General features: G+C 39.1%; 1 protein-coding gene and 1 long non-coding RNA gene across 2 annotated transcripts in view; one reads left to right on the top strand and one right to left on the bottom strand.

Annotated features, from left to right (window-relative positions):
• The first annotated feature begins 2,252 nt into the window (after positions 1 to 2,252).
• Positions 2,253 to 27,740, top strand: part of ldlrad3 (low density lipoprotein receptor class A domain containing 3) — a 48,338-nt gene continuing 22,850 nt past the window's right edge. The window contains exon 1 of the mRNA XM_051104747.1: positions 2,253 to 2,444. Within this exon, the coding sequence (XP_050960704.1) occupies positions 2,393 to 2,444 (52 nt within the window). The 5' untranslated portion in view covers positions 2,253 to 2,392. The remainder of the gene's footprint in view (positions 2,445 to 27,740) is intronic.
• On the bottom strand, positions 8,218 to 14,674 carry LOC127161968 (uncharacterized). Its single transcript, XR_007827226.1, has 3 exons — positions 14,439 to 14,674; positions 13,674 to 13,846; positions 8,218 to 8,461 (listed from the first exon to the last, which is right to left on the bottom strand). It is a non-coding gene; the product is annotated as an uncharacterized LOC127161968 (long non-coding RNA).

Below are 27,740 nucleotides of genomic sequence, written 5' to 3'. Positions count from 1 at the left end.
GCCAAGAACGTGAAAGCATTATTGAACAACCGATCTGTGGCCTTGGCAAATTAATGGATGAACTTCTGAACACACAGATGCATTTGTCACATTCAGTGCACAATTTCAATTAGATGACTAGAAAATCAGAAACTATGTACTAGAACAGAAGAGCTGAGAGAAGAGTATGCCGCCGAAAACGTAGGTGAACGCATTTTGCAATTTCTTAGGGCATTTGAAATCGGAGTCTGTGGTATCAGCGACTACACCGATTAGGCAGTTGAGAGCCGCATGAGAAAAGAGAACATTCCGTGTTTGATGCACGCACTAAATCTAGCTGTATATAAGGGGCTTCATGGTGTTCCAGCTATTGAAGATGCCCATTTCAGCTGGTCGGCTGTTGAAATCTACATGCTAACAGTTTAATCGGACAAGCTTGTCACCCAGCAAGCAATAGCTGTTATTTCACCGTCTCGGTTAACTGCAGACCCAATATAGTCTGGCTATGTGTAACCCTCTTCAGGCCCAAATACCTTGAATTTAGATGCATGTCATTTTTTGGCGAAATAACTTATCAGATGTATGACATTCCATCACGTTTACAGTGTGTTTGGTTTGATTTCTTTGACAAGTTCTATGCGTAGCCTGATCGTAGCCAACCCTGATAGCACACGTATATATATCGAGAGGACGTCTGTTTGATGCAATAAGTCTATTGGACGTTTCAGATGTCAAATAGACGTCTATTAGACTATGTTTATGATTTAGAATATATGTAAAACTGACATCTTACAGACGTCTGCCAGACGTCTGTACACACAGCAGATTCTTTCCAGATCAAGGGAACCTTAACAGACATCTTGCAGACGTACGTGTGCTATCTGGGAAGATTTCGCTTGTAGTCAGACCAGGCTATTTGTAGCCCACTCATAGTCAGATCTGACTGATTGTAGTTTTTGGCCAGGCAGCGCATGAGATGGTTGATATACCATCATGTTCGCAGTGTCAAAAATATCTGCAAAGATGTAAGTGTCATTTCATGACATGGTATAAATGTAGCCACGATTTAAGTTGTGCACTTTAAAAAAGGTCATATTGGTTCCTTTCAATAAAAGAGTCGATATGCTGGGTTTGGTTTATAATTGCTTATTCCATTCTTTTGCGGCACTAGTAGAAAGAGACCGTAGGACCAAAACTGTGTGTGTCCAATAATGGAGACATCCAAAATGTTCAGTGTTGAGGGGGCCTTCAGGACAGATTTGGGACGTACTGCCACATTTATAGTTCATAAATGAAGATGTCAGAAATAATGTAAAGAAAAACAATCTACAGCACATATGGATGTTAAAACATCCCCTACATAGTGGTTCTAATCCGTCATCATCATCACACTACAGGCTACTGTGGTCTCTTCTTAGAAGAGCAGCTCTCTGGAATCTGTAATTAAGGGTTAATAAAGACATAGCTGAACATGTTACCAGGAGTGAAATGTCACTAAAGAACATGATATGAATAAAGCTGCCTTCCTCCTGCAAAAGAAAGAAACTGTTTTAAACAACACATTCTCCTGTTTCTCTCAGGCAGTTGGTGCCATTGTTGCTACATTTGCCACCTTCCTATGCCAATTCATTTGCAGCTAACTATTTTTCAGAAATTGGAATGTGAGCTTTTACGCGTTTACGAGCATATCTCATAAACAGCTGTTTCATGGAAATATAATGTCAAGTACTGTATTTTAACCATTCTTTAGATTTAGAAATAATGTTTCCCAACTAACACAATTTCACACTCATCAGTTTGTTAGAGACTTTCAGACTTGAATTGGATGTTGGATAAGCAAGACATCTAAAATAAGTAGCAAAAGTTGATGTTCAGTGTAGAAAAGTAAGCAGAAGCCTTGGCAAACAGTTCCTTTAGTAAATTCCAGCTTGTCTCCAAGATTTTTTTTATTTCTTCTTCCAAAATGTAATAATGATTTGCATATACCAGCCACACAAGACAGAAAGTCAAGAAAGAGCATATGTTGTACAGACACTGGAAGTGAACCCATAATGCATCTAAAATTACTTTTCACACTCAGATATATATATTACACAAAGAAACAAGTAACGAATATTGTTCGTTCATTATCCATTAAAGTAATAGGCTATCCGAGAGCAAAGTAAATCGCAGCTCAGCATTAGCTGCTCCTCCTTTCTGCTAACTCCGTAACGTTACCAGCATGTTTTTAACCTCCTCCCCTTTTTCTTCTCTGATTCGGGGCTGTCCTAACAATAAGAGCCCACCTCTCGTAGCTTTACGGACACTACGTGGATGAAGAATACGCGAACGGCTGTGGACACAGAAGCATTACGCGGAGCTTTAGATCTTAACCGAGCTGTTGCCCCGCAGCTGCTGGGCTGATCGGGGCGAGATGTGGGTTTGGTACTTTCTGCTCGGTTCGGGAACGCGCACTGGCTCGGTCGGTGAGTCGCTACGCCTTCATCCATTGTTTTTCTTTAGCTACTTCTTTAGCGCCATTGGTGCTGCTGCAGTTGTTGTAGTGTTTGAGGATTGCTCAGTCATCGCAGCTGTTGCATGTTCCTTCAAACGTACTTATGTAGAAGCATAACTTTTGTAACATGAAGTAACGGGTTAGTGAAGCACACCGGCATTAACGCGCACGCGCCCCCTCCTGGGGAGTTTCCCCCCCTTTAAACCATTAGTTACTTGAACCAAATCGAGTTGGTTTTGCTGGGTGGATGTAGGAGTCGACATGCTTGGAGTAAGAGCCTGTGCAGCTGACACACTCAATAAATAATTCGCATTTCACTATTTGCTTGAAGCCTGTCAAATCACGGCATATGGATCACTCTGTGGACAGATTCTAACCGTATTCGCTCCTGCCGTTTCGGGAGTAAGTTTCAAAATATTACTAACTAGACCTATATTGTGTCATCTGTAGCTACTGAAGGTCACCATTACACGGTGTGACAAACAATGCTATAAGGATCTTTTCTGTTAAAATAATTTCTGCATCGGAGCGTTAGTGTCACAAGAGGAGGAAAACCATTTTGGATTGTGACAGTTTTGATTGAGGACAAACATTCCCAGCAATCGGGCCTCTTTATGACTGTGTACATGCCTAAATTAATCAAGCAGCATAAATTCGAATTGTTTAGTGTAAGGCTTCTATTGCAATGTAAGGCAGTTTTAGTTATTTTAGTGTAAGTTTTAGACATTTTAAGAGACGCAGTTTATTAAGTTGTTTTGGTGCAGTGTAAGGCAGATCAAGATAAATATTTTTGACAACACTAGTGATGGGAAGTTCGGATCATTTTACCGACTCGGTCCTTTGAGTCTCGTTCAGCAAAATGAACGAATCTTTTTTCGAGTCATTTCGTTCATTACGTTCATTTTAGCAAAATATAATTAAAATGTTACGTTTTACCTCCCTAACACATCTACTGCTTACACAAACGTTGATCACACTACAAACAAAACAAAACTGTAATGCTATAAGAAACAGAAAAGATTCATTCATTGTTTACCTGGGTCTTTAGTCTATGATTCGCTCACCTCGCAAGCTCACCTGACAAGTTTTCGGGTTTGAGTTGTTCGTTCATCACGTGACAGCCCAATTAGCTAACCAACGCAGTCTGAGCCGGAAAGAGAATTGATTAGTTCATCTCTCGAGTCCTCGGGTTTGAGTCGTTCGTTCATCACGTGACATCCCCGTAATGTTAACCTATGCAGTCTGAGCCGGAAGGAGAACTGATTAGTTCATCTTTTGAGTCTTCGGGTTTGAGTCGTTCGTTCATCACGTGACAGCCCCATAAGGTGAACGAACGACTCTAAAACAGGTGAACTAATTCCAGTACAGAACCTAATAGGATGTTGCGCATGCGCGACTGAACGAATCACTCCCCGAGGCGACTCGTTCGTCCCGAGTCACATTAAAGATTCGTTCAAAATGAACGAATCGTTCAAGAACGACCCATCACTAGACAACACAGTATGTAATAGATTACTTTTTATTCTTTACTTACAGCTGTTGTGCGTTCATGGCAGTTGGATAGCTCTACCATCCAACTAAAAACAAAATGTTTTATTTAATTCAATTCAAGTTTATTTGTATAGCGCTTTTCACGATGCAAATCATTGTAGAGCAGCTTTACAGCAAATGAAAGTTTCTACAATATATTTAGCAGTAGCTTACTAGTGGTGATGTCATATTGACGTACATATGACAGAGATGTATGGTAAAAATCAGTTAATGACGTAATCAAACAGACAATGAACATTATACAGTAATGATTATATGTTGCAGTCAAACTTATAGAAAAATTCGGTAGTGCTGTATGTTGTGTCAGGGTTGGCATCATCTGAGGTCCTCTGAGGGGTTGGCATCATCATCATAGGTGTTGTGCATTTTAGCCATTCATTTACACAACGACATTGTTCTGGGGTCCTGAAAATGCGAAGTTTTGAAAACGGTTTTCAAAGTTCAAAACTCAAATTTGTGAATTCAGTGGCATCATGCACTTGCGTGCATCTAGATTGTTTGTATTCTGTAGAAGAATGTGCCTGTGTGCACTGGCACAGACAACACAACACAAATGGAGTTGTTAATAATAATAATAATAATAGAAATATGCTTGCTACTTTTTTTTTTTTAGTTTACCATTATTTATGTAGTGCTTTTTACAATACAGATTGTGTCAAAGCAGCTGTACAGTATTAAACAGGAAAATAGTGTGTCGAAGGAACCAGAACTCCATTCCATCCAGACAAAAACAGCACTTTATTTCAGGCTGCAACAAAGTAAGATTGTGCAGAGGACTCGTTTGGTTCCCATCACCTTGTGTCGACGGCCATCTAGGTGTGTTGTGTACATGTCTGTGTGTATATGTTCATGAGTGAGGGAAAGGTCATAGTTTCAAACTGTGTGATGGAGAGCACAGCTCTAGCATAGAAGCTGTTGCCTCGTCTGTTAGTTCATAATTGTATTGTCCTGAACTGTTTTCCAGATGGCAAAGACTTGCTTGCTTTCTCAATCTGCTGGCATAGATGGTTATCAAAGTTCTGTAAGATCCATGCAGTCTGCAGTAGGGGTGTGCGATATGACAGTTTTTGATCGCGGATGATAAAAATGTCTCCACGGTCTGCTTTTGGAGAAATATCACAGTATCGTGCTATTCTATCAGTTGCAGTTTTGGCGCCTCCGTCTCAATATACTTTACAACGCGACATGCGTTCACATCAGTGTCAACTCAGCAGTACAGTTACACTCACACAGGATACTGCATTTATTTACAATCACAAAAGTACATCATTTGCTTTAAAGCCTTGCCGGTTGAACATTTCATATGCGTGTACACCTGAAGCGCACACAATAAAATCCTGTTGAATAGGGCCTAATTACTGAACTAAGTTATGTATCGCTTCTGATTGCAGTAATACTGTCAAAACACACATACAAAAACATATAAAAACAGTTGCTTATGTCTAAAGCGAATGTAAAAAAAACTGGATGTGTGCCTGTATATTAGATGCATGCAGCTCTTAAAGGGACAGCAGATTTATTGTACTAAACATTCTGCCGCTTGTCATTAAAGGGATAGTTCACCCAAAAATTATAATTCTGTCATTATTTACTCACTTTGTTGTCCCAAACCTGTATTAATTTCTTTCTTGTGCTAAACGCAAAGCAAGATATTTTGAAGAATGTGGGTAAACAAACAGTAGCTGGTCTCCATTAAATTGAATAACCTAATAAACAATTATCAAATAGATAAGGTTCAACAGAAAAAAGAAACTCATTCAGGTTTAAAACAACCTGAGTGAGTAAATGACGGTATAAAAATATATTGACGGACAGATGACAGAATTGTCATTTCTTTCATAAAACAGAACACAAAGAGAAAAATCACTCACTCAATTCTCATTCTGATATCAACTGCACCATCTAGTGGTCTGTTATTTCACGACAAAAACCGCTACAGCTGATAACAGACAGCTGCAGCGGGTACTGCGAGTCGTCTTGAGGTAATAAAATATGATGAAATTCATATTTCGTGTTAAATTATTTACATATGTGGCAAGTAGCCGTATAAGAAGCAAGATAATTTCACAGTGGGGTCTTGTATCACCCTGAAAATGTTTCTTTTTACATAAAAATCTAGGGATGTACCTAAATGAAAATTCTTGGCTGAAACTGAAACTGCTTTGTAATAATTATTATTTTATTAATTAATATAGTCATTTTGTAAGACTTTTTAATTTAACTCAATAATATTAATGATACTGAATAAAAAAAAAAAAAAAATCACAAGCCAATAAAAATAACCACGTTTATTGAAAGTAACAATACAATTGGACAGAAAATATATGAATATTAAATTTTGACTAATTATCAAAATAATGTATAGTCCTACAAAGCTGTTATTATCAGAGCATGTGAGCAGAGCATACCGTCATGAGAGCGTCATTTTACCAGCGTTGTCCAGTACAGCAGTACTACAGCATGTTACAGCACAGTATGCGACGCTATTGCAAACAGGAACAAGTATACATAGAAATTTTCTGTCGGCGTGTTATTTGAGCGGTCTTTGTATTTCCGTTGAGCACGAGTGGAGCATTCATATGGGCCGTGAGCAACTCAACGGAGCGCACATTCATAGAGCGGAATATTGAGCGGGGTGTCACACATTGAGTGGTGTGACTGAACACTGCCGGACTGCTCCCAGCCAACATTTGTATGTGGGGCCCATATGGGTATGAACTGGGCTGAAAAATGGGCCCCATATAGGATTGTCCACGGGTTCCGTAATGGCCCCACGTTAACTGCCCACGTGGATTTCATATAGGATTGAACTTGTCACAAAGTGGGACCCAACTGGGCAACATGCACAAGACCCATCTTGGTCCCAGCTTTAACCCAGCTAACATTTGATTGTGGGGCCCATGTGGGTTTGACACAGGCTGAAAAATGGGCTCTATATGGGATTGTCCGTGGGTTCCATAATGGCCCCATGCCAACTGCCCACATGGATTCCATATGGGATTGCACTTGCCACTTGGTGGGACCCAACTGGGAAACATGTGCAAGACCCATCTCGGTCCCAGCTTTAACCCAGCTAACATTTACATGTTGGGCCCATGTGGGTTTGAAATGGGCTGAAAAATGGGCTCTGTATGGGATTGTCCGTGGGTTCCATAATGGCCCCATGCCAATTGCCCACATGGGTTTCATGTGGGATTACACTTGCCAACAGGTGGGCCCCAACTGGGCAACATGCGAAAGACCCATCTTGGCCCCATCTTTACTACATTGGCTGAAATATGGGTTTTAAGTGGGTTTGTCCACGGGTTCCATGTTGGCCCCATGCAACATACCCATGTGGGTTTTATGCAGGATTTCACTGGGCTTTAGGTGGGGCCCATCTAGGGAACATATGCAAAACCCATCTGGGTTCCATCTAAATATGGGTTTTACATGGGTTTGTCCACGGGTTCCATGTTGGCCCCATGCAATTTACCAATGTGGGTTTTATGTAGGATTTCACTGGGCTTTAGGTGGGGCCCATCTAGGGATCATATGCAAAACCCATCTGGGTTCCATCTAAATATGGGTTTTACATGGGTTTGTCCACGGGTTCCATGTTGGCCCCATGCAACTTATCCAATGTGGGTTTTATGTAGGATTTCACTGGGCTTTAGGTGGGGCCCATCTAGGGAACATATGCAAAACCCATCTGGGTTCCATCTAAATATGGGTTTTACATGGGTTTGTCCACGGGTTCCATGTTGGCCCCATGCAACTTATCCAATGTGGGTTTTATGTAGGATTTTACTGGGCTTTAGGTGGGGCCCATCTAGGGATCATATGCAAAACCCATCTGGGTTCCATCTAAATATGGGTTTTACATGGGTTTGTCCATGGGTTCCATGTTGGCCCCATGCAATTTACCAATGTGGGTTTTATTTAGGATTTCACTGGGTTTAAGGTGGGGCCCAACTATGAAACATACACAAAACCTACCTAGGTCCCATCTTCAAACTCTATGTGGGAACTACATGGGATAAAGTATGGCTTGCAAGTGGGATTAAAAAAAAAGTTTTAAAGCATTAGCATACAGTAGTACACAGTGAGATTGAAATCTTTTCAAATTTCAATTTTATTGAAACTACCCATCATATGCTATATTCTGATACCTAATTGTTAAATTCATGTAATTGTTAAAGTTAACAAACATTTTGAACTTGTATTTGAACCAGTGTTTACTGAAAGCTTTGAACATTTGCACATAGAAAACGGAGACAGTAAGAAACAGCAGCAGCAACTACACATTTTTCAGTACTGCTTACACTGCAGACAGACATTTGTGCATTCTAGACACCCTCAATCCTCCTCTGTCCCTTGACCCAGTAAACCATTTTGAGAGTTCCCTCTCAGATTCTTGCTGGTTGATCTTTGACATCAGTGCAGTCTTCTTAACAGCTTATGCAAAACAAATATATATACAAACATATTTAAAAATAGGACATTTTTAAATTTTTCAGGAAGATGAGGTATGAAGATGCTGCCCTCCACTACAGTAAGGAAAACAACAGAGTAAAAGCAAAGGTGCTTGTTTACAGGCTATTCCAATAACTTTTCTACAATGTGTTCAGTAAACGTGAAATATTATGTTACTTACACATATTAAAATACTACAAAATAATAACTTTTACTTGACGCAACTCAAGGGCAAGTAAATGACAGATTTTTTGGTTTTGTCAACTATTCCTTTAGGAGTCTCAGTTTTAATAACTTAAATTAGAGCTGCATTATTCTGGATATATAGAGAATCTCAATTTTTTTTAGTTTCAAACAGACATCAAGATTCTGAACATCAAACTAAAAATACAGTGTAATTTACTAGAAGTTCTGTACTAGAAATACTATAACTGCAGTCTATTTAAAATGTTTAATCTTGAATGATTTTTTTTTTTTTGTTTTAAATTATCTGAATTAATGATTAAATGACTCATGAATATATGTTGTTTCATTACTGGATGAATCTGTTTTTTTAATGAATATCTTGAATGATTCAATGACAAATACATGTGTTTAACAGTCACTTGTCAGCACCTACTGGTGTAACGTCACTGATATAATCTTTATCTGAATTGTCAACTTTGTTTCAAATGATTTGCTCTATTTTGATAGCTACTGTAGACATCAGTGATTATATCCAAACTAAACTTTTATCCCAGTACTTCTTCGATCATTTAAATAATTCTAACAGAAAAAAAACGATAAGTGCTGTTGAAAAAGTGTGACACTGTTTTATTCCTACACGACAACTGCCCTCTCTTTCTGGATCAGTAGGTACATTGACATGAAGCACTGTATTGCAAAAAAGCTCCATGTAAACAACTCAATTAAAATAAAAATGCTCAAACCGATTACGATTTCAATTACTTTAGAAAGGTAGGACAACCCTTTTCTAATCCATTACATAGGACATGTAAACACTTGATCAAATTGATAACTGAACTAGAAAAGTTTTATGCATGTGTAATGAAATATGACATATGATGCACAAAATGAGCTGATGTTGTTGTAATATTATATTAAAGAACATAATAAATGACTGCAATGTCAATCAAAAATTCTCTTTCTACTTATCAATTTTGAAGTGATGTAAGACAACGTTGTCCAAGTGACCGTTTCAGACTCTGATTTGCAGACACCTTGTTTTAAGCATGAGAAAGGGTGTTTTTATTGCTTGGTTAGTATAAGCAGCTCAACGCAAAGCTTTGTGGCTCATCGTCTCGTAATCAGGATTCTAAAAAGATAAGATGTTAAGTTTGCTTTTTAAAACAAATGGATGGTTACACTAGTCAAAGCTTGTGTTTACACCAGCTCTCCATGCTGCATCTGTTAAGATAGTTGCCTACGTCTCCTACGATTAAAATTAATGGCTAGTACGGTGGCTGCGACATACGTAAACCTATCAACATCCATCACCATGACTTATCGTGAGACGAAAAAAACGTTTTAGTCTCATAACATTGGTTAATGAAATTATTAATTTCCCATAATTTCGCAACATTGTTTTATCGACAACATCGCAAAAGTTTTGTGCAAACCCGTGATGGAAATGCACCTAGTGTACTATCTACACTGGATGCGGCGTGGTGCGGCGTGGCACGACACATCAAATCCCCGCTGGCAAACTGATGCCTTGTTTTATTTATGACGTACTGACAAAGTTTAAAGGGGTCATCGGGTGCCCATTTCCCAAAAGTTTATATGATTCTTTAGGGTCTTAATGAGAAGTCTATAACATACTTTGGTTAAAATTTCTCAGTGGTAGTGTTAAAAATCCCACCCATTTTACCATGTCAAAATCAGCCCTTTTTAGAGTGAGCCATTCTGTTGCATGTTCCTTTAAACGCTAATGAGCTCTGCCATTCCGCCCCTCTCTTCTGTGGGGTGACGATCAGTAATGTTTACTTTAGCTGCAAAACTTGCTAACGAGCACATTATTAAGAAAAGGCAAATTGCAAAGATGCATAAAAAACACCCATATACTCACTTCTGCTTTAGGTGAAACTAGATTACAAATGATTCGCGTGAACATAGATGCATTTATGTAGGCTGCCGGGCGCATTTCCTTCAAAAACAAAAGTAACGTTAATTCTCTGCATCTTCAGCAGCTCAGATGTCGGGAGTAAATGATGAGTGCTACTATGTGCATTACTGCATCCAACAACAGAACACCTCAATCGCTCAATCAGAGATAGTCTTGTCTTCCCCTGCACTGGAGTCGAAACAATAATGGTGGTCGGACTGTTCTCAGTGCTCACTCGGCTCAGTTAGGGTGGGTTTAAGATAAGACTGTCATGTCAATCAACTATCGTGGGAGTGGCCTTGGTCGGTGCGACATCACACCGACAAGACGTTGACAATGACCTTATTTGAAAAAAGGCATATTACTTTGATTACATTGGATTTTTCCCATATTAAGATTAAAAAAATACCACTGGGTGAATTTATATCATCATAGGGTGGTTGTGTACACACACTGTCAACACACATTTATGTTCAAACTTGTAAAAATGAGTTTTGCATCCAATGACCCCTTTAAATGATTTTCAGTGGTCGCTTGGTCACATCTAGTGTAGACAGACTTTAGCTGTCACGCCATGACAACTGTCACCTATGGGGTTCCATTTGTGCCAAAAAAGAGGCGACTGCTTTGTGCTTTGTACTACACATTTGTCTTTGTCTACAGTTATTGCCTAATTATTCAGGTAAATCAGTATATTTTGACGTGCATGTTGTCTGTTGACGTCGTCTTAATCTGCCGTCCTGTCGTCTTTTTCTCTGTTTTTTTTACTGTTGGTCCTAACTGTCATTTTGTTCTGTCGACCTGTTCTGTCATCCTAACTGTCGTCTTGTTCTGTCGTCCTAACTGTCGTCTTGTTCTGTCGTCTTGTTCTGTCATCCTTACTGTCGTCTTGTTCTGTCGTCTTGTTCTGTCATCCTTGTTCTGTCGTCTTGTTCTGTCATCCTAACTGTCGTCTTGTTCTGTCGTCTTGTTCTGTCATCCTTACTGTCGTCTTGTTCTGTCATCCTAACTGTCGTCTTGTTCTGTCATCCTAACTGTCGTCTTGTTCTGTCGTCTTGTTCTGTCATCCTTACTGTCGTCTTGTTCTGTCGTCTTGTTCTGTCATCCTAACTGTCGTCTTGTTCTGTCGTTTTGTTCTGTCATCCTTACTGTCGTCTTGTTCTGTCGTTTTGTTCTGTCATCCTTACTGTCGTCTTGTTCTGTCGTTTTGTTCTGTCATCCTAACTGTCGTCTTGTTCTGTCGTCTTGTTCTGTCATCCTTACTGTCGTCTTGTTCTGTCGTTTTGTTCTGTCATCCTTACTGTCGTCTTGTTCTGTCATCCTAACTGTCGTCTTGTTCTGTCGTCTTGTTCTGTCATCCTAACTGTCGTCTTGTTCTGTCGTTATGTTCTGTCATCCTTACTGTCGTCTTGTTCTGTCGTCCTAACTGTCGTCTTGTTCTGTCGTCTTATTCTGTCATTCTTACTGTCGTCCTGTTCACCGCGGTCAAGTGAGCCGCCATCTGGATTTGCTGCACGTCTATTAATGGAATTACGGTACGGAGACAAGAAGCGGCCAAAAAGCTGACGAACATCTATATTTCTGCGGTTAAAATTTAAATGTGCTAGAAAACAGTGAAAAAGCATTTACAAAAGGTATATATATATTGTTCATTATAGAAGATACAATATTTCGAATACTTTCGAGATATACTTTCGAATACATTATACTGTAAAGTTTTCTGAAAAAATAAAGTTTGTTAAAATACATTCTAACACTGAATGTTTGCTCCTTTTTTTCTACATGCATTATTAAAATTTCTTATTAAAAGTTTCTTATTACTGTCTTAGAAAACTTTACAGTATAATGTATTCAAAAGTAATATAATTGTATCTTCTATAATGAACAATATATATATATATATATATATATATACGTTTTGTAAACACTTTTTCCCTGTTTTCTAACACATTTAAATTTTAACCGCTGAAATATAGATGTTCGTCAGCTTTTTGGCCGCTTCTTGTCTCCTTACCGTAATTCCACTAATAGACAGATGGCGGCTCACTTGACCACCGTGAACAGGACGACAGTAAGAATGACAGAATAAGACGAGAATAAGACGACAGTAAGGACGACAGAACAGGACGACAGAACAGACAGAAGGATGACAGACGACAGAACAAGACAACAAAATGACAGTTAAGATGACAGTAAAAACGACAGAAAAAGACGACAGTTAGGATGACAGAATAAGATGACAGTAAGGATGACAGAACAGGCACGACAGTAAGAATGCAGAACAACAAGGTCGACAGTAAGAACAGAAGGATGAATAATGACAGAACAACAGAACAAAATGACAGACAAAGACAGAGAAAAATGACAGGTACAGATTAAGAAAGTCAACAGACAACATGCACGTCAACATATACTGATTTACCTGAATAATTAGGCAATAACTGTAGACAAAGACAAATGTGTGTAGTACAAAGCACAAAGCAGTCGCCTCTTTTTTGGCACAAATGGAACCCCATACTCACCTCTGTTTTAGACACGGTGTTAGTCATTTACGAATAAGATTAAGTGGGGTTTGGATCGAGATTATGATCTTTAAATGATTAATCGTGCAGCTCTAATTTCTGATAATATATGTGTCTCCATCTATTTATGATAATATTTGAAGAGAAACATTACACTTTTAATTCAGAATCATAACTATACATTGTGTTAAAGGTATAGTTCATTCAAAAATGAAAATTCTGTCATCATTTATTCACCCTTATGTTGTTCCAAACCTTGATAACTAGAGAGTTGACACGCCCCAATGATTTCCATAATTTTTTTTTTTCCTACTATGGAAGTTAATGGCTACTATGAACTGTTTGGTTATCAACATTCTTCAAAAAATCTTTTTGTCTTCAACAGAAGAAAGATATTCATACAGGTTTGGAAAAACATAAGGGTGATGAAGGGTAAATGATGCCAGAACTTTCATTTTGGGCTGAACATTCCCTTTAAGAAAATTATGTAGAATCAAATTAAGCAAAATCAGTACATTTAGTCAAATCAAAACATCTCACATATCACAAAAAGTCAGTGAATCCATACCAGAAGTGAGAGTGCAATGTAGCAGATAAAGGACAATCCTCCTTCAAATTGGCAGTGATCAGCTGGATCCTTGGTGATCCATTTATCCTGATATGACACATCTGAAGGTTCTCCAGTGAATGAAATAAAGGACTGAAGATGGTGACAAGTCTATTTCCCTTTCTTTGTGCCACCTCAGAAAAAGAAAGACAACAGGGAAAAAAGTTACTCAGATTTTCTATCACCAGTGGAGGAAATGTCTTACAAATGTACTTATAATGATTATAATCATAGGTCAGGTCTGGAAACAGTGGTTAAAACATTTTACTGTAGTCTCTGTATTGGGTGCCTGTTTTTCCTGAAAAACGTGTGCTTGATCTAAAAATGTGAACCAATATCTTATCATTAGAAGTTATCAGCATTTGAAGAGGTGAAGTAAAAAATACACTCAGAAACGGTCATCTACACAAACATAACACTCTCATACAACACTCTCAACTCTCCTATATATTCCAGTGTTTTCAAGCGTAAATTACAAGTCAATCACTCACTTCACTCATTCCAGTGCTCCTTTACTTCTCATGAGTTTGAGTTTTAAACTAAACATTAATACACACAAACACACAGCAACTTCAAACACTAATTTACATTGAAATACGTGCTAATATCGCCAGCGCTAATACGCTAATCGCGATTAGCCTCTCCATTTAATCTCCTCTCACTCACATTAATTAATTGTGGGCATAAATCATAACTTTATGATTGACTAAAAAAATGTTTTGTTACCTGACATCGCCATATGTTTTCGGGATCTCACACATCCAGTCTGCCCGTTCCTCTGTGTTCACATTCCAGCTTCTGTTCTCCGTTGACATCTCACAGTTCAAATTAGTTTACAATAAGAATTTAACAGGCACAGAATCAGGAACTGACCGAGCGCGTAATCTTGCGGATCAGTAACACCACATCACCAAACTGATTAGTATATTTTCAAACTGCACTAGCAAAAAAGGCGCGCGAGGCTGTCATTGGCCAGTTTCGTGAATGACAGTCAGATTAACCAATCTTGATGAAAGCAACCAGGTGAAACAACCAATAGAAATTGTTTCAGAGTGGTAACGGAAAATAAACTTTTTTTTTTTTTTTTTTTTTTTCTAACAAACGTGTGTGTATTTAGTTTTATTTTTTTTGGCTGTATTATTTGATTAATTGGTCAAACAGTGTTTTCACGACAGTGTATGAATAAAAATGTAATAGTGATATGTAAAAGTCTGTATGTCTGTGATATGTAAAACAGAATCTCACTGCTCTTTTGAGATTAGAACTGTATCTATTATAATTATTGTTACTAATGCTAATAATTAAAATTATACATATGCATTTGGATTTTGAATAGGTGTTTTGATCAAAATATCACAAAATGCTAATACATAAAATGTTAATAATCATAGTCATTCAAAAGGCAGATATTTCTTGTTAAAGACATGACATTTATTCAACATACAGATCTGTTATTATTATTATTTTTTTTTTTATTATTTTTTTTTTTTTTTTTTTTTTTTTTTTTGTTAAAAACAAATTTGAATGATTTAGCATTATACATTATCAATTTGTGTCAATGTTAAAACAGCAGCTGACATTATTTCAATCATATTTCAACTTTGAAGGTCGGTCATGTGCCGACTAGACTGAAAAGAAAAGTCTGTACTGTTGGTCCAAAAAGAAAACTGAACACAGAACACAATATGCTAACTGAATGAAACAGCACTTTATTCTGAACCACTGTATCATATGCTGCAAATACGATTTCTGGATATACATTGGATTTTTCCCATCAGAAAAATAAATGTCCATTCTGTCTTTCTTCTGTCTGTCTACTGACATTTGTTAAGACATTTGCTTTAAACATTACAGTGTTTACAATAACTTTTGTTAACTCTACAATACATAAATCCACTTTACCAGCTAAATTACTTAGACAGAAATGCCATAGAAATATACAGAGCTGCCACACAAATGGAAGTTCAAAGACAATATTTTAAAGATGGTGAATAAGGTCAATACTGTACCCACATAGATCCCAAACCCACTGCCCACTCTGCACCTAGTACCTATATGTGTACTACCTAGGGCCAATGCAGTCAGCCTATATGGAACTGATTATGTTTGCTCATGTCTTACCCAGCATGCTTGTTTTACCCAAGAGGGTCCCCTATTTGGATGACCAGACATGGCATTACCTGGGGACACATTCAGCACATGATTTCTAAATTGCCTAAAATAACCAGGTGTTGTTTGTTTTCACTGTGCTGATTGATTATTGTACGACATCAAAGTACCGCAAGAGCTATACAGAGCAGAGCAGACGCTCCATCCTTTCGAATCATTCTCGTGGTACTTTGTTGTCATGCAATGATCCATTGCCACAGCACAAAAAACCAACCTGGTTAATTTAAGCAATATAGAAATCCTGTGCAGAATGTGTCCCCGGAAAGTGGCACGTTTGGTCACCCTACAACATATTAGTGATGGGAAGTTCGGGTCATTTTACTGACTCTTTCGTTTGATGTCATTCATCAAAATGAATGGATCTTCATTGAAGTCATTTCAATCATTTAAGTGGCGTTAAAAATGATACTTTTACCAACCAAATTCTCCGAAAACACCTACCTATGCAATCTTGATCATATTCTAAATTAGGAAATCATTATAATGCACCCAGACATAATTTGTAGGGAACATAAATAATTGCTTTAACTTCAGAGTCTTTCATTCATTTGTCACATAACAGACGCAATAAACAGATCATTCACGAATGACCCATCACTACCCCATATGTATTTCCCCTTTCACAACCCATACAGTGATTACCCATGTGGGTACTACCTTCAGCCCATGTAGCCAGCCTATAAAGGACTGATTGTGTATACCCATGTCTGACCCATATAGTTTGGCAAGAGGGCCCTACACGTCTTTCCCCAGTTCAAAGAACTTATGTGGGTACTATCTTGGGCCCATGGAGGCAGCCCATAATTGATTGTGTTTACCCATGTTCTACCCATATGGTTTGGGTGAACTATCTTGGGCCCATGGAGGCAGCCTATATGGGATTGATTGTGTTTACCCATGTTCTACCCATATGGTTTGACCAAGAGGGCCCCATATGTGTTTCCCCATTCTGAACCCATATAGAGGTAGCTTATGTGGGTACTACCTTGGGCCCATGTAGGCAGCCTATATGAGACTGATTGTGTTTGCCCGTATTTTACCCATATGGTTTGACCAAGAGGGCCCCACTATATGAGACTGATTGTGTTTGCCCGTGTTTTACCCATATGGTTTGACCAAGAGGGCCCCATATGTGTTTCCCCGTTCAGAACCCATATAGAGGTAGCCTTTGTGGGTACCGCCTTGAGCCAGTGTAGGTAGCCTATATGGGACTGATTGTGTCTGCCCATTTTTTACCCATATGGTTTGACCAAGAGGGCCCCATATGTGTTTCCCCATTCAGAACCCATATAGAGGTAACCTATGTGAGTACTACCTTGGGCCATTGTAGGCAGCCTATATGGGATTAATTGTGTTTGCCCATGTCTAACCCATTTGTTAAACCCATATGGGCCCCATTTGTGTTGCCCATTTCAAGCCCAAGCACTCATTTCCCATTTGTGACCCAACTAGGTCCCACATAGGGAGCCCATCTGTTTTTGCCCATGTGGGACCTACTTAGCTGACCCAAGTGGGCCCCAGATAAGATGCCTATTTTGGGACCATGCCCACTTGGTACCCATGTAGACCCAGTAGAAACCATGTGGGGCCCACATATACATGTTGGCTGGGGTGGGAATGTACCTCAGGTTTGGCCAAGAGCATGGCCGGGTAAATTATATTGTTTTGCTGCATCGTTGCCGGATTACAATTTTAAATGCATTCATTGCGTTTGAACCAACTTGAATAATGTAAAGATACATATGAAAAAAATACAAAACCATACACACAGAAATATATAGCAGTTCAAATACTGACTGATATGTTACCAAGGTGCGATTTTTATAATAGTTTATTGTCTTGATGGTGAACATATTTAGAAACCCTGATTTTAGGCAGGTAAGTAAAAATAAAACTGTGAATAAATAAAAACAAATTATGCATTGTTCATCTCAATGTTCAGCGGCAGCAGAGTGTTTGACATGCCTCGTTCCACTGTCCACTGCATTGTCCACCGAGTCGCTGAGGAGTTGGTGGCCATTCGCCACCAAGAGATTCACCTCCTGAAGACCCCAGAACACATGGAGGCAGGGCTGGACTTAAAACTGATGTTGTTTTTCTAATGTTAAACCTAAGCTATGTTGTAAATAGTTGTAAAAAGTATTTTCAGTAACGTACAGAACAATTTTGTTTTAATGTGGAAAAAAAAAAAAACAAAAATTACAGGACAAAAAAAATAGAATAAATGTATAGAAGAGTGTTGTGAAAAAATTATAAGCTGCATTACAGAAATTTACACATTGTAATTTACAAATTGTACAAAATTAGTTCTCTTTTATTAACACATGAATGTACAATACAAAAATACAAAATGTACAAAAATTATTAATTTCATTCTTAACTTACATCACAAAAATAAACTACAGAAATTAGGTTGTTTCATTGACAAAGTGACCAAAGAAGATATTAAAAATTTGTGACACTTGCAATCCTAAATCATAGCAAATAAACCATGCCTGTTAACAGCACAATGAATTTCAGTGGAAAAAAAAAAATACTCTATTAACTTGCTTACTTTGTATTTTTAAGTCTTTCCCCAGCAGGCTCACTTTCTCTAAAACAGTCCTACAACAAGAGAAAATGGAAACACTTACAAAGAAAGGTTTGCAATCTTAACATTACAAAACATGACACAGCAGGACATGCATACAAATTACTGAAGTGCTAATGTTTGTTTAGTTACATTTCAATGTGAATTCCCCAACAGAACTCTCACCCGTCATGTTCTTTGAATATAAATTCCATTGTCATCTGCGCGCAAGTGATTCTGGGATATGGTAGGGTGCGAAGTGTCCATCAGATGTACACTTCATTTTCCTGGGAATCGGAGACCGCATTTGAAGTCGCTTTCGAATTACGGCAGCCTTCGTCGCGCCGCGGTGACGCGTTCGGCCTTGGAATGCGCACTTCGGAGGGTGCATTCTGAATTGGGACAGCTTACGTCGTGACTCTGTGACGCAATCGCCCTTCAAATTCGCACTTCGGAGTCCACGCACTCCACTTTGGGACACAGCTATGGTGTATGTGTAGGTTTACTTAATGAGTAAAATACCAGCAGCTGAGGTTAATTTGCACTTGGAATGAGTGCAAAGGGAGATGGGAACTGAAGTCCAGAATGAGCAAACAGTGGTCTGGAAGGAGTGTGTTTCATAAACTGTAAACTATGAGAGCAAGTGAGCAAAATAAGGGTTAGGCGTAAAAGAGCACATAATTATTGTGTTGGGGCACCATACCTGGAATTTGCTTAGATACTCCGAATCACTGAGTCAGCCCCTAGTACTTCAACTGGTAGTACATTTTCTAATGACAAAATTGTACTTTAACTTCATTAGGCTGGGAGATGTTCCTCTAGTTACTTCTTAATTTGCATTTTAAGGAAATACTATGTTGAAATACATAGTTTATTCCAAGCGTGCCCTCGCTATCTGTGACGTGCATTATTCCTTTGAATCATTGGATAATTGATCAAACAATTGGCTAAATTCATTCACAAACATTCAGTTTGAATTATTTGCCTAGTTTCCTACATGCACTCAATCATCTGAAGCAGTTCTAACTCAGAGTATAGTGCTCTCATGCTGAGCATAAGGCTAAGGGCATGCAATTATTACTTAATTCGGGGGTAGAGGAAGTGTGTTTTCCAACTCTGGCTTGCTGTAGGGTTATTCTAATATTTAAAACGGTAACAATAAATAATTTATTATTTCATTATTGATCATAGGCTTTGTGAATGATTATTCAGCTTTGGCAGCTATTTGTTATACATATTAACTACTAAATGAAACAAATGAAAAAAAGAAATGAATGAAATAAAAAAATGGCAAACAATTGAAATGAAAATCTCAAAGAGTTATTATTACTATTACAGTTGTATGTTATCATACATACATGCTTGCATACATTCATTCATTCAAGAATTACAAATAAATACATTTGTCACACAAAATTATTTGACTGACATTCTCATTCACCATTTAATTTACTATAAAAAAGTGACTGACTGATGCATCATTCTGCCTTCTTGTCTTAAGTAATATGGATTTGGAACAAAATAACGTTATTTTCAGATAAACATTTATTTATTCATGCATGCACACATCTATTTATTTACTTACTAACTTACAACATTATTTCTTCTAAAATGTTTAATACTGCAAAGCTGATTGCATAAAGCAAGCTATAGTACAAAGTGCTGTATAAAGAAACATGACTGTAACATTGCGTGACATGACTGGAGTGCCAAACTGCAGAGCTTGTGCAATCATGTTCACACCACTATGATCTGATGCTTTCTTAACTGCTGTTTATGTTTATAAACACTTCTAATGATTAATCAGCACATACTTTGAGTACCCTGCTGAGCACTCTTTCTGGTCCAGCTGCATTACTTGCATTGACTTTCTTCAGGGCGGCCATCACCTGGTGATGTTAAAGAACCTGAAATGACTGTCCACCCAGTGTCTTAATAAATGGAGCAACTTACTCCTTTTGAGTATCATAGCAGACAAAAAACTGGTCGTGGATATTAGCAACATGTCATCATTTAGCAGGAGATTGTTGGTTTCGTAGTCCAAATAAATATAAAATACTTTGATGACATTTTATCACAAATGAGACTTCCGCGGTTCCTCTCTGCAGCTACTTAAGCCGCTCTCAGTCTCTTCCGGGTTGCAAAGTCTTGTTTTGCCTAGGTGAACATTTCTGAGTGTTTTCTCTGTGTTTGTCTTCCCATGGATTACTCTGGACTGCTTATTCCCCTTCTCCACGGTGAGCCCATCCATTTAAGCTCATTACTCCAGGTCTTGTATAAAGGTTCCTGTGGTACTGTCTATGGAGGGCAATAGCATATCTACATTAGCACTGCTAGACTCAGGGGCGGCTGGAAACTTTGTGTCTCATGAATTTGCTCGACAGCATTAAATCCCAGTAATCACTTGTAACTCTCATTTGGCAGTGTGGGGACGCTAGATGGACGTCCCTCGATGAAGGAAGGGTCCTGTACACCACCGTCACTTACGAACCGGAACCCTTCACACCGAGCACACTCGATTCTACGTCATCACCTCACCTCACAATCCAATCATCCTTGGACGTCCCTGGCTACACCAACATAACCGACTCGTTTCCTGGAAGCAGGGTCAGATCATTCAGTGGGACATCACTTACCAAACCAAGTGTCTCTCCGATAGCACTTCAATCACCGTCCACACAACCTGTTCTCACAACCTCCCTTCGGAATATTCCGATCTCGCCGAGGCCTTCAGCAAATCCGGGGCTTCGGAACTACCACCTCATTGCTCCAGCGACTGCTCCATTGAACTGTTATCTGGCGTAGTACCACCCAAAGTCCGTATCTTCCTGCATCGATTACCAGGGTCTAAATGACATCACAGTGAAGTTCCGATATCCACTGCCACTAGTACCAGCAGCCTTAGAACAACTCCGCAAAGCCAAGTACTTTACCAAATTAGACCTTCGCAGTGCCTATAACTTCATTCGCATTAAGGAAGGAGATGAGTGGAAGACGGCCTTCTCTACCAGCACTGGACACCGTGAATATTTGATTATGCCCTTCAGGCTAGCTAACAGTCCTTTGGTGTTTCAATCTTTTATCAACAATGTCTTTCGGGACATGCTAGATCGCTGGCTTATAGTCTACATTGACGATATCCTTATCTGTTCTAGGTTGTACGAAGAACATGTGCAACATGTGAGAATGGTATTACAATGACTCATTGACCACAAATTATACGCCAAGGCAGAGAAGTGCGAATTCCATCAGACCATCATGTCATTCCTGGGCTACCTCATTAGTTACGAGGGAGTCGCTATGAACGAAGAAAAGGTCTAGGCTGTTCTAGACTGGCCACAACCACAACCTCAAAGAATTACAGTGATTTTTGGGATTCGCGAACTTCTAGCGACGTTTTATCAGGAACTTCAGTTCGGTGGCGGCCCCTCTCACTTCCATGACCGAAAGAAATTCTTCTCATCTTTCTCATCTTTTCTCAGATGGACCACCACAGCTCTGGAGAGTTTCACAGAACTCAAATCATGGTTCACATCCACTCTGATTCTCCATCATGAAATTGGCAATGGAGGAGTGGTGTCATTGGCTTGAGGGCTCAAAACACCCGTTTGTTATTCTCACTGACCACAAGAATTTAGAGTACTTACGATCTGCCAAGAGACCGTAGACAGGCCCCCAGGATCTCCGCAAGAATGTCATCCAACATGTCCACTCCTTATTCAGCTCTGGTCACCTGGGAGTTGCTGCCACCCAACAGCTTCTGGTGGCCAACCATGTGGGCTGACACAATAGATTTTATCCATGAATGTATCACCTGTAACACAAGCAAGTCCCCCAGACAACTGCCATCCGGCTTACTGCATCCATTGAGGAACTGGCATCGACCCAGGTCCCATCTGGCCATAGACTTTATCACGATCTCCCCAAATCTAACGGCAATACCACAGTACTCACCATCACAGACCATTTTTTCCAAGGGCTGTTGCTTATTCCTCTCCCCAAACTACCTACAGCTTTTGAGACTGCTGAGCTTCTATGCAACTTTGTATTTCGCTTCTACGGCCCTCCGGAAGGTCTCTTTCAAAAACTCAACGTCAACATTAGCCTCACTTCAGGATATCACCCACAATCCAATGGTCAAACAGAATGCCTTAATCGGGAAATCACCCGGTTTCTGAGATCTTACTGCCAACAGAACCAGACTGTCGACAAAAGTTGTTATCTCATGTGGGCCGAATATGCACAGAACTCTCTTGAGAAACCCTCTACTGGGCTCACTCCCTTCCAGTGTGTATGGGCTTCCAACCACCGCTTTTCCCATGGTCAGGAGAACCCACAGAGGTACCATCTGTCAACCACTGGCTTCAAAGAAGTGAAAATATCTGGAACCAGGCTCACACACACTTGCTACACGCTGTTAGGAGACAAAAGCTACAAGCTTACCAACATCGTCACTCCAGGCCAGTGGGTCTGGTTATCCACCCGAGATCTTCAACTCAACTTCCTTCCTTCTTCCTACTGGGCTTCTCCAGTATCTGGTGGATTGGGGGGGGGGTGGCTACGGACAGGAGGAGCGAACCTGGGTCAATGCTGAGGATGTCCTCGACCCCTCACTCATGAAGTTCCATAGGACGCACCCGGACAGACCGTCGACCATGTGGAAGACGTCAGCATCATCAGCCGCCTCACGTCAGGGGTCTGTCACAAATGAGAGTCCCACGGTTCCTCTCGCTCGCCACCAGAGGGACCCCTCTCCTGAAAACGAAGCCCGTTTTAGACTACAAATCCCACTCACGTACCTGGTACTGATTGCGCTTGCACCTGACCTGCCTTAGGCGGCTACTCAAGCTGCTCGCAGTCTCTTCCTGGTTGCGAAGTCATGTTTTGCCTAGGTGAACATTTCTGAGTGTTTTCTCCATGTTTGTCTTCCCGTGGATTACTCTGGACTGTTTATTCCCCTCGTGAACCCTTTCTGCCTGTGCTTGGACTTTTTTGTCTCGTTGACTGTTTATTGAATGATTGCCGCCTGCCCCGACCTTATGCACTTTTTGGATTACGATTTGCCTTGTCTATATTGTTGTATTTGCTGGAGATTGACCCTACCTGTACAACACATTTCATATACTATGGGGCTTGTTGCTATTGAAGTTGCTGTTCAATACGATGGTTGTATTTACTCCAGGTTTTCCAAAATGTCCAATTTTACAACACACACTATAGTACTTTTTAACATTAAGCAACAATAAACTGCATGCTGTGTGACAAAAGCATATATAGTGTAGTGATCCTGCAAAATTTGTACTGTCTCTTTTTCATTTATTAATAAAGTAAAAAAAAAATGCAGAAGCCTCAGAGATTTTTAAAGTACTAGCAATGGTTTTAACAATTTGTGTTAAAGCACACAGGTTAGTTTTCCCTTTTTTTAATTATGAGGAAATAAAATTAGTAAACAAAATTGTAAAAGTAAGAAACTTAAAAGTAATATTTCTAGTTACGATCAGCTAAACTCATGCATGAGGAAGACGGCTGTGCACTCTGCACTTTTAGAGAATTGTTGTGATATTTGCTGCTGCAGCACAGATTGGTAGGTGAGTGAATGGACGAGGAACAGAAACGTGTTGTTTGATGCTGTAACGTCCGGTGGTAATGAGAGACCATAATCGAGAAAGTCATACCAAAATGACTTGTGTTTTTCACAAGCCTCTGTCTTCAAGTCAGGTCTCGATTCAGTTGTAAAGTGATGGGTCATTCATTAAGTACCTTTTTTTTTTTTTAAGCTATTTTAAATAAATATATGCACAACGGCAGTAGTAAATGTTGCTCAATCTCTGCAGATTCTGTGAGTTTGAGTCACTTATAACATGCATTTAGGGATTCACAAACTTGTAATGAGAAGCGTTTATAAACCTGTTGTCCAAAAAAAGATAACATTTAATAACATGTTTTACTCCATAACATAAGTCGAGTGTTTGATCTGATGTTGTTTCTTATCACAGATCATCTCACTTACATATGTAACCCTCGTTCCCTTAAGAAGGGAACAGAGATGTTATGTTGACACTGTCGGTGTCAATGTCAGTACATTTTAAAATACCGCCAGGCCCAAAAGCACTTCAAGACGGTTAATATCTCTGGACAGAGCATAAGTGACAATTATTGTCTTAAAAATGTGTTTTTGAGGGTGATCAATGTGTGTCAATTTGTGGTCAAGGACTGTTTTGATGGCTGTAGTAGTGGTGCTTTAAATAAGATAAATTAAAGTGCTTGAAGGGATAGTTCACCCAAAAATGAAAATTCTGTCATTAGCCGTTTCACACGTATTTAATGGAAAATTACGGGTAAATTGCTGTAAAAGAGATGTGAACAGGTCCTTTTTAAAAATACAGTTAAATTCAGTCTGGCAATTTATCTATATTTAGTGTGGGAAGTTGTAACATTACCAGTAATTTGCCAGAATTCTGCTCTGTGCGAATGCTAAATGAAAATTACCGGTATGAGCATGAACGAGTTCAGGACGCACTGACGTAAGACACACTTCAGGCCAATCAAGAGCTGTTGGCCAACCATAACATTCTGACGCAGACAACGCATTAACTTCGCGCCGTGTTTGAAGTCGTGCGATGTGATGCGTCTGAGCCTAAAGAAGCAGCATGAATGTGAATGTTTGACTCAAAAATGAAAAAATCAACAAAAACACAGACTGCGTTTACCCCTCTATGTTTACAAACATAACACCGGGATGCGCAGCTGTTTAGAGGTCATTTCCATTTAATGATGTCACACAATTTACAGGCAATGTGAAACCAATGTGTGAATGGTGCTTAACTGGAAAAAAGAGGAAACACCCTTGCCTGTGTGAACAGCACAATTTTGAATTTACCAGTAAAGTCGTTCCGGCAGTTTACTGGTATTACTGTGTGAAAGGGGCTGTTAATTACTCACCCTCATGTCGTTCCATTTCTGTAAGACCTTTGTTCATCTTCGTACCACAAATTAAGATATTTTTGATGAAATCTAAAAGCTTTCGGACCCTGCATAGACAGCAAGGGTCCTACCGTGTTCTAGGCACATAAACAAACTAAGGACATCTGTAAAACAGACCATTTGACAGTGGTTAAACAGTAATTTTACAAATTCTCCTTTTCATCCTGTCTGCTGCGGCGTCCGTGTAAACAACACATACTGTGCGTTGTTTTACATGCAGAGGAAAGCACACGTGTGCGTCATGATACTCTCCACAATGGTACGCCGTGGCAGATGGGATGAGGAGGAGAGTAATTGTTGAATAAATTTATTTTAGTTTTCTTTTTGCACAAAAAAGTATTCTTGTAGCTTTGTAAAATTATGGTTTGAACCACTGATGTCACATGGACTATTTTACTACGTTTCTGTGCCTTGAACGTGGTAGGACCCTCGCTGCCTATGGAGGGTCACAGATAGGGGTGGCTCAATACCACCAAGATCCGATACCAAAAATTCTGAGTATAATTGTTCTGATACCAGCACCGTTTTTTTTTTTTTTAAATGTTAAATTTCTATACCTCAATGTCTGTTGACCTGATCATCACTCTTTTGTATTACATACAATCTACTAAACATAGACAACTTTATTGTAAAGAAAAACAACGAATGAATAAATATTGTAATCTATGACAAAAATACTATGTATACTATGTATAATACTAGGTTATAAACTAGGTTAGTGGATAATTTAGTAGCAAAAGTTACTTCAGAAAAGTCATGAGTGCACAATAATTTTATAAACACTAAAATTAGTGAGGAAAAATTATTTAGTGGGGAACAAATAAAAATAAATAAGTGTAGGAACCTAATCTGGTAAAACAATACCCATTGCTCTTTGTATTGTAAAATACATTAATAGAAAAACAAGCAACATATTTATATATAAATAGGTCTATATACTATAAATTTAAAAGACATCTGATATTTCTTATATTCGTATTTCTGACATGCAGCAGTAGGCATGTTGTGATAGTCGGTGTCACCATTGTTAAGCCACAACACCGGTTACGTCACTTATGTCACCGTCCCCCACTGTTGTTTTTTTTTTAATGGTAATAGAAATCATTTGGTTCAGTTAGAGAACAGACACTATAATTAAAAACTGAACATGGCTGTTCAATGCAGTGTTTTGATTGACAGTTGTGCATCACAGATCAGCATTCAGATTTTTATTCATTTGTTAATAAATTAATAATTCTATGTTTAATATAAGTGTCACGAATCTTGTCCATTGCTTTCCGTCCACTTGCCACCAGATGTCGCCCTTTCACTATATTGACTGTCACACTACACAGACTTCCACATGTCAGCACGGACTACATTTCCCATGCTCCATTTGGCTGATTGCGTTTACACCTGCAGCCAATTATACACATTATAAAGATCAGTGGCAAACAACCATTCAGGGTATTTATCACTGTGTAGCGGTAGCAAATTTACGGAGCCTCTCCAAGTTTTTCCTAGTTTCGAGTCTTGTCTTGTTCATAGTCTGTCTGGAATTATCGCCTGTCTTGTGGATCACCCATTCACCTTGCCCCTTGGAATACATATGTTGTTGATTGCCTCGCCTGTTTATCTGACTACTTTTTTGCCTCGCCTGTGCCATACATGTTTGCTGATGTTCGACCCTGGCTGTTGTTTGACCACGCCTTTGAATACAGCTTGTAAATGAATCCACACCTCTCTCTCAGTCACTCCGTAACAATAAGTACTAAGAAAGGCTATTAATAATCTTTATTGCACAAAAATATAATATGAAAGGCTCCAGTACTGAGGGGCACAAAACGCTTATGCGCATCCCTTGTACAGCATGATGCACTTGAAGCAACACGGAGTCACGATGGCAAACACTCCAGCATGATAAAAACCATTCATCTTTATTTACAGACCAAGTGTAATATTAGGAACACTTAATCATGTTGGAAAGAGTCTGATCGTCTTGACTGTGCTAACCGAACACAACAAGCAGTTTGAATGTTGAATGGAGGATGACGGACAGCCACAGAGAAGAGTTTATGTGAACTTGACTTAAATATTCATCTGTACCTCACATTAAACTATGGAATGCATAAAAACACTTGAAGTATAATGCACGAAACCTTATGGTGCTTTTGTGGGGTGTAACAATAAAAAAATGAGTATACGCAGAATACGTGGTCTCGTCTGACCGATATCCAATCCGGCAGAAAATATCAGTATCTTACTGAATATCGGATCAGTGCACCCCTAGTCAGAAAGCTGTCGGACTTCATCAAAAATCTTAATTT

The sequence above is a fragment of the Labeo rohita genome, unplaced genomic scaffold (assembly GCF_022985175.1).
Source record: "Labeo rohita strain BAU-BD-2019 unplaced genomic scaffold, IGBB_LRoh.1.0 scaffold_79, whole genome shotgun sequence".
Classification (NCBI taxonomy): Eukaryota; Metazoa; Chordata; class Actinopteri; order Cypriniformes; family Cyprinidae; genus Labeo; species Labeo rohita.
This window is presented reverse-complemented; position numbering and strand designations above follow the sequence as displayed.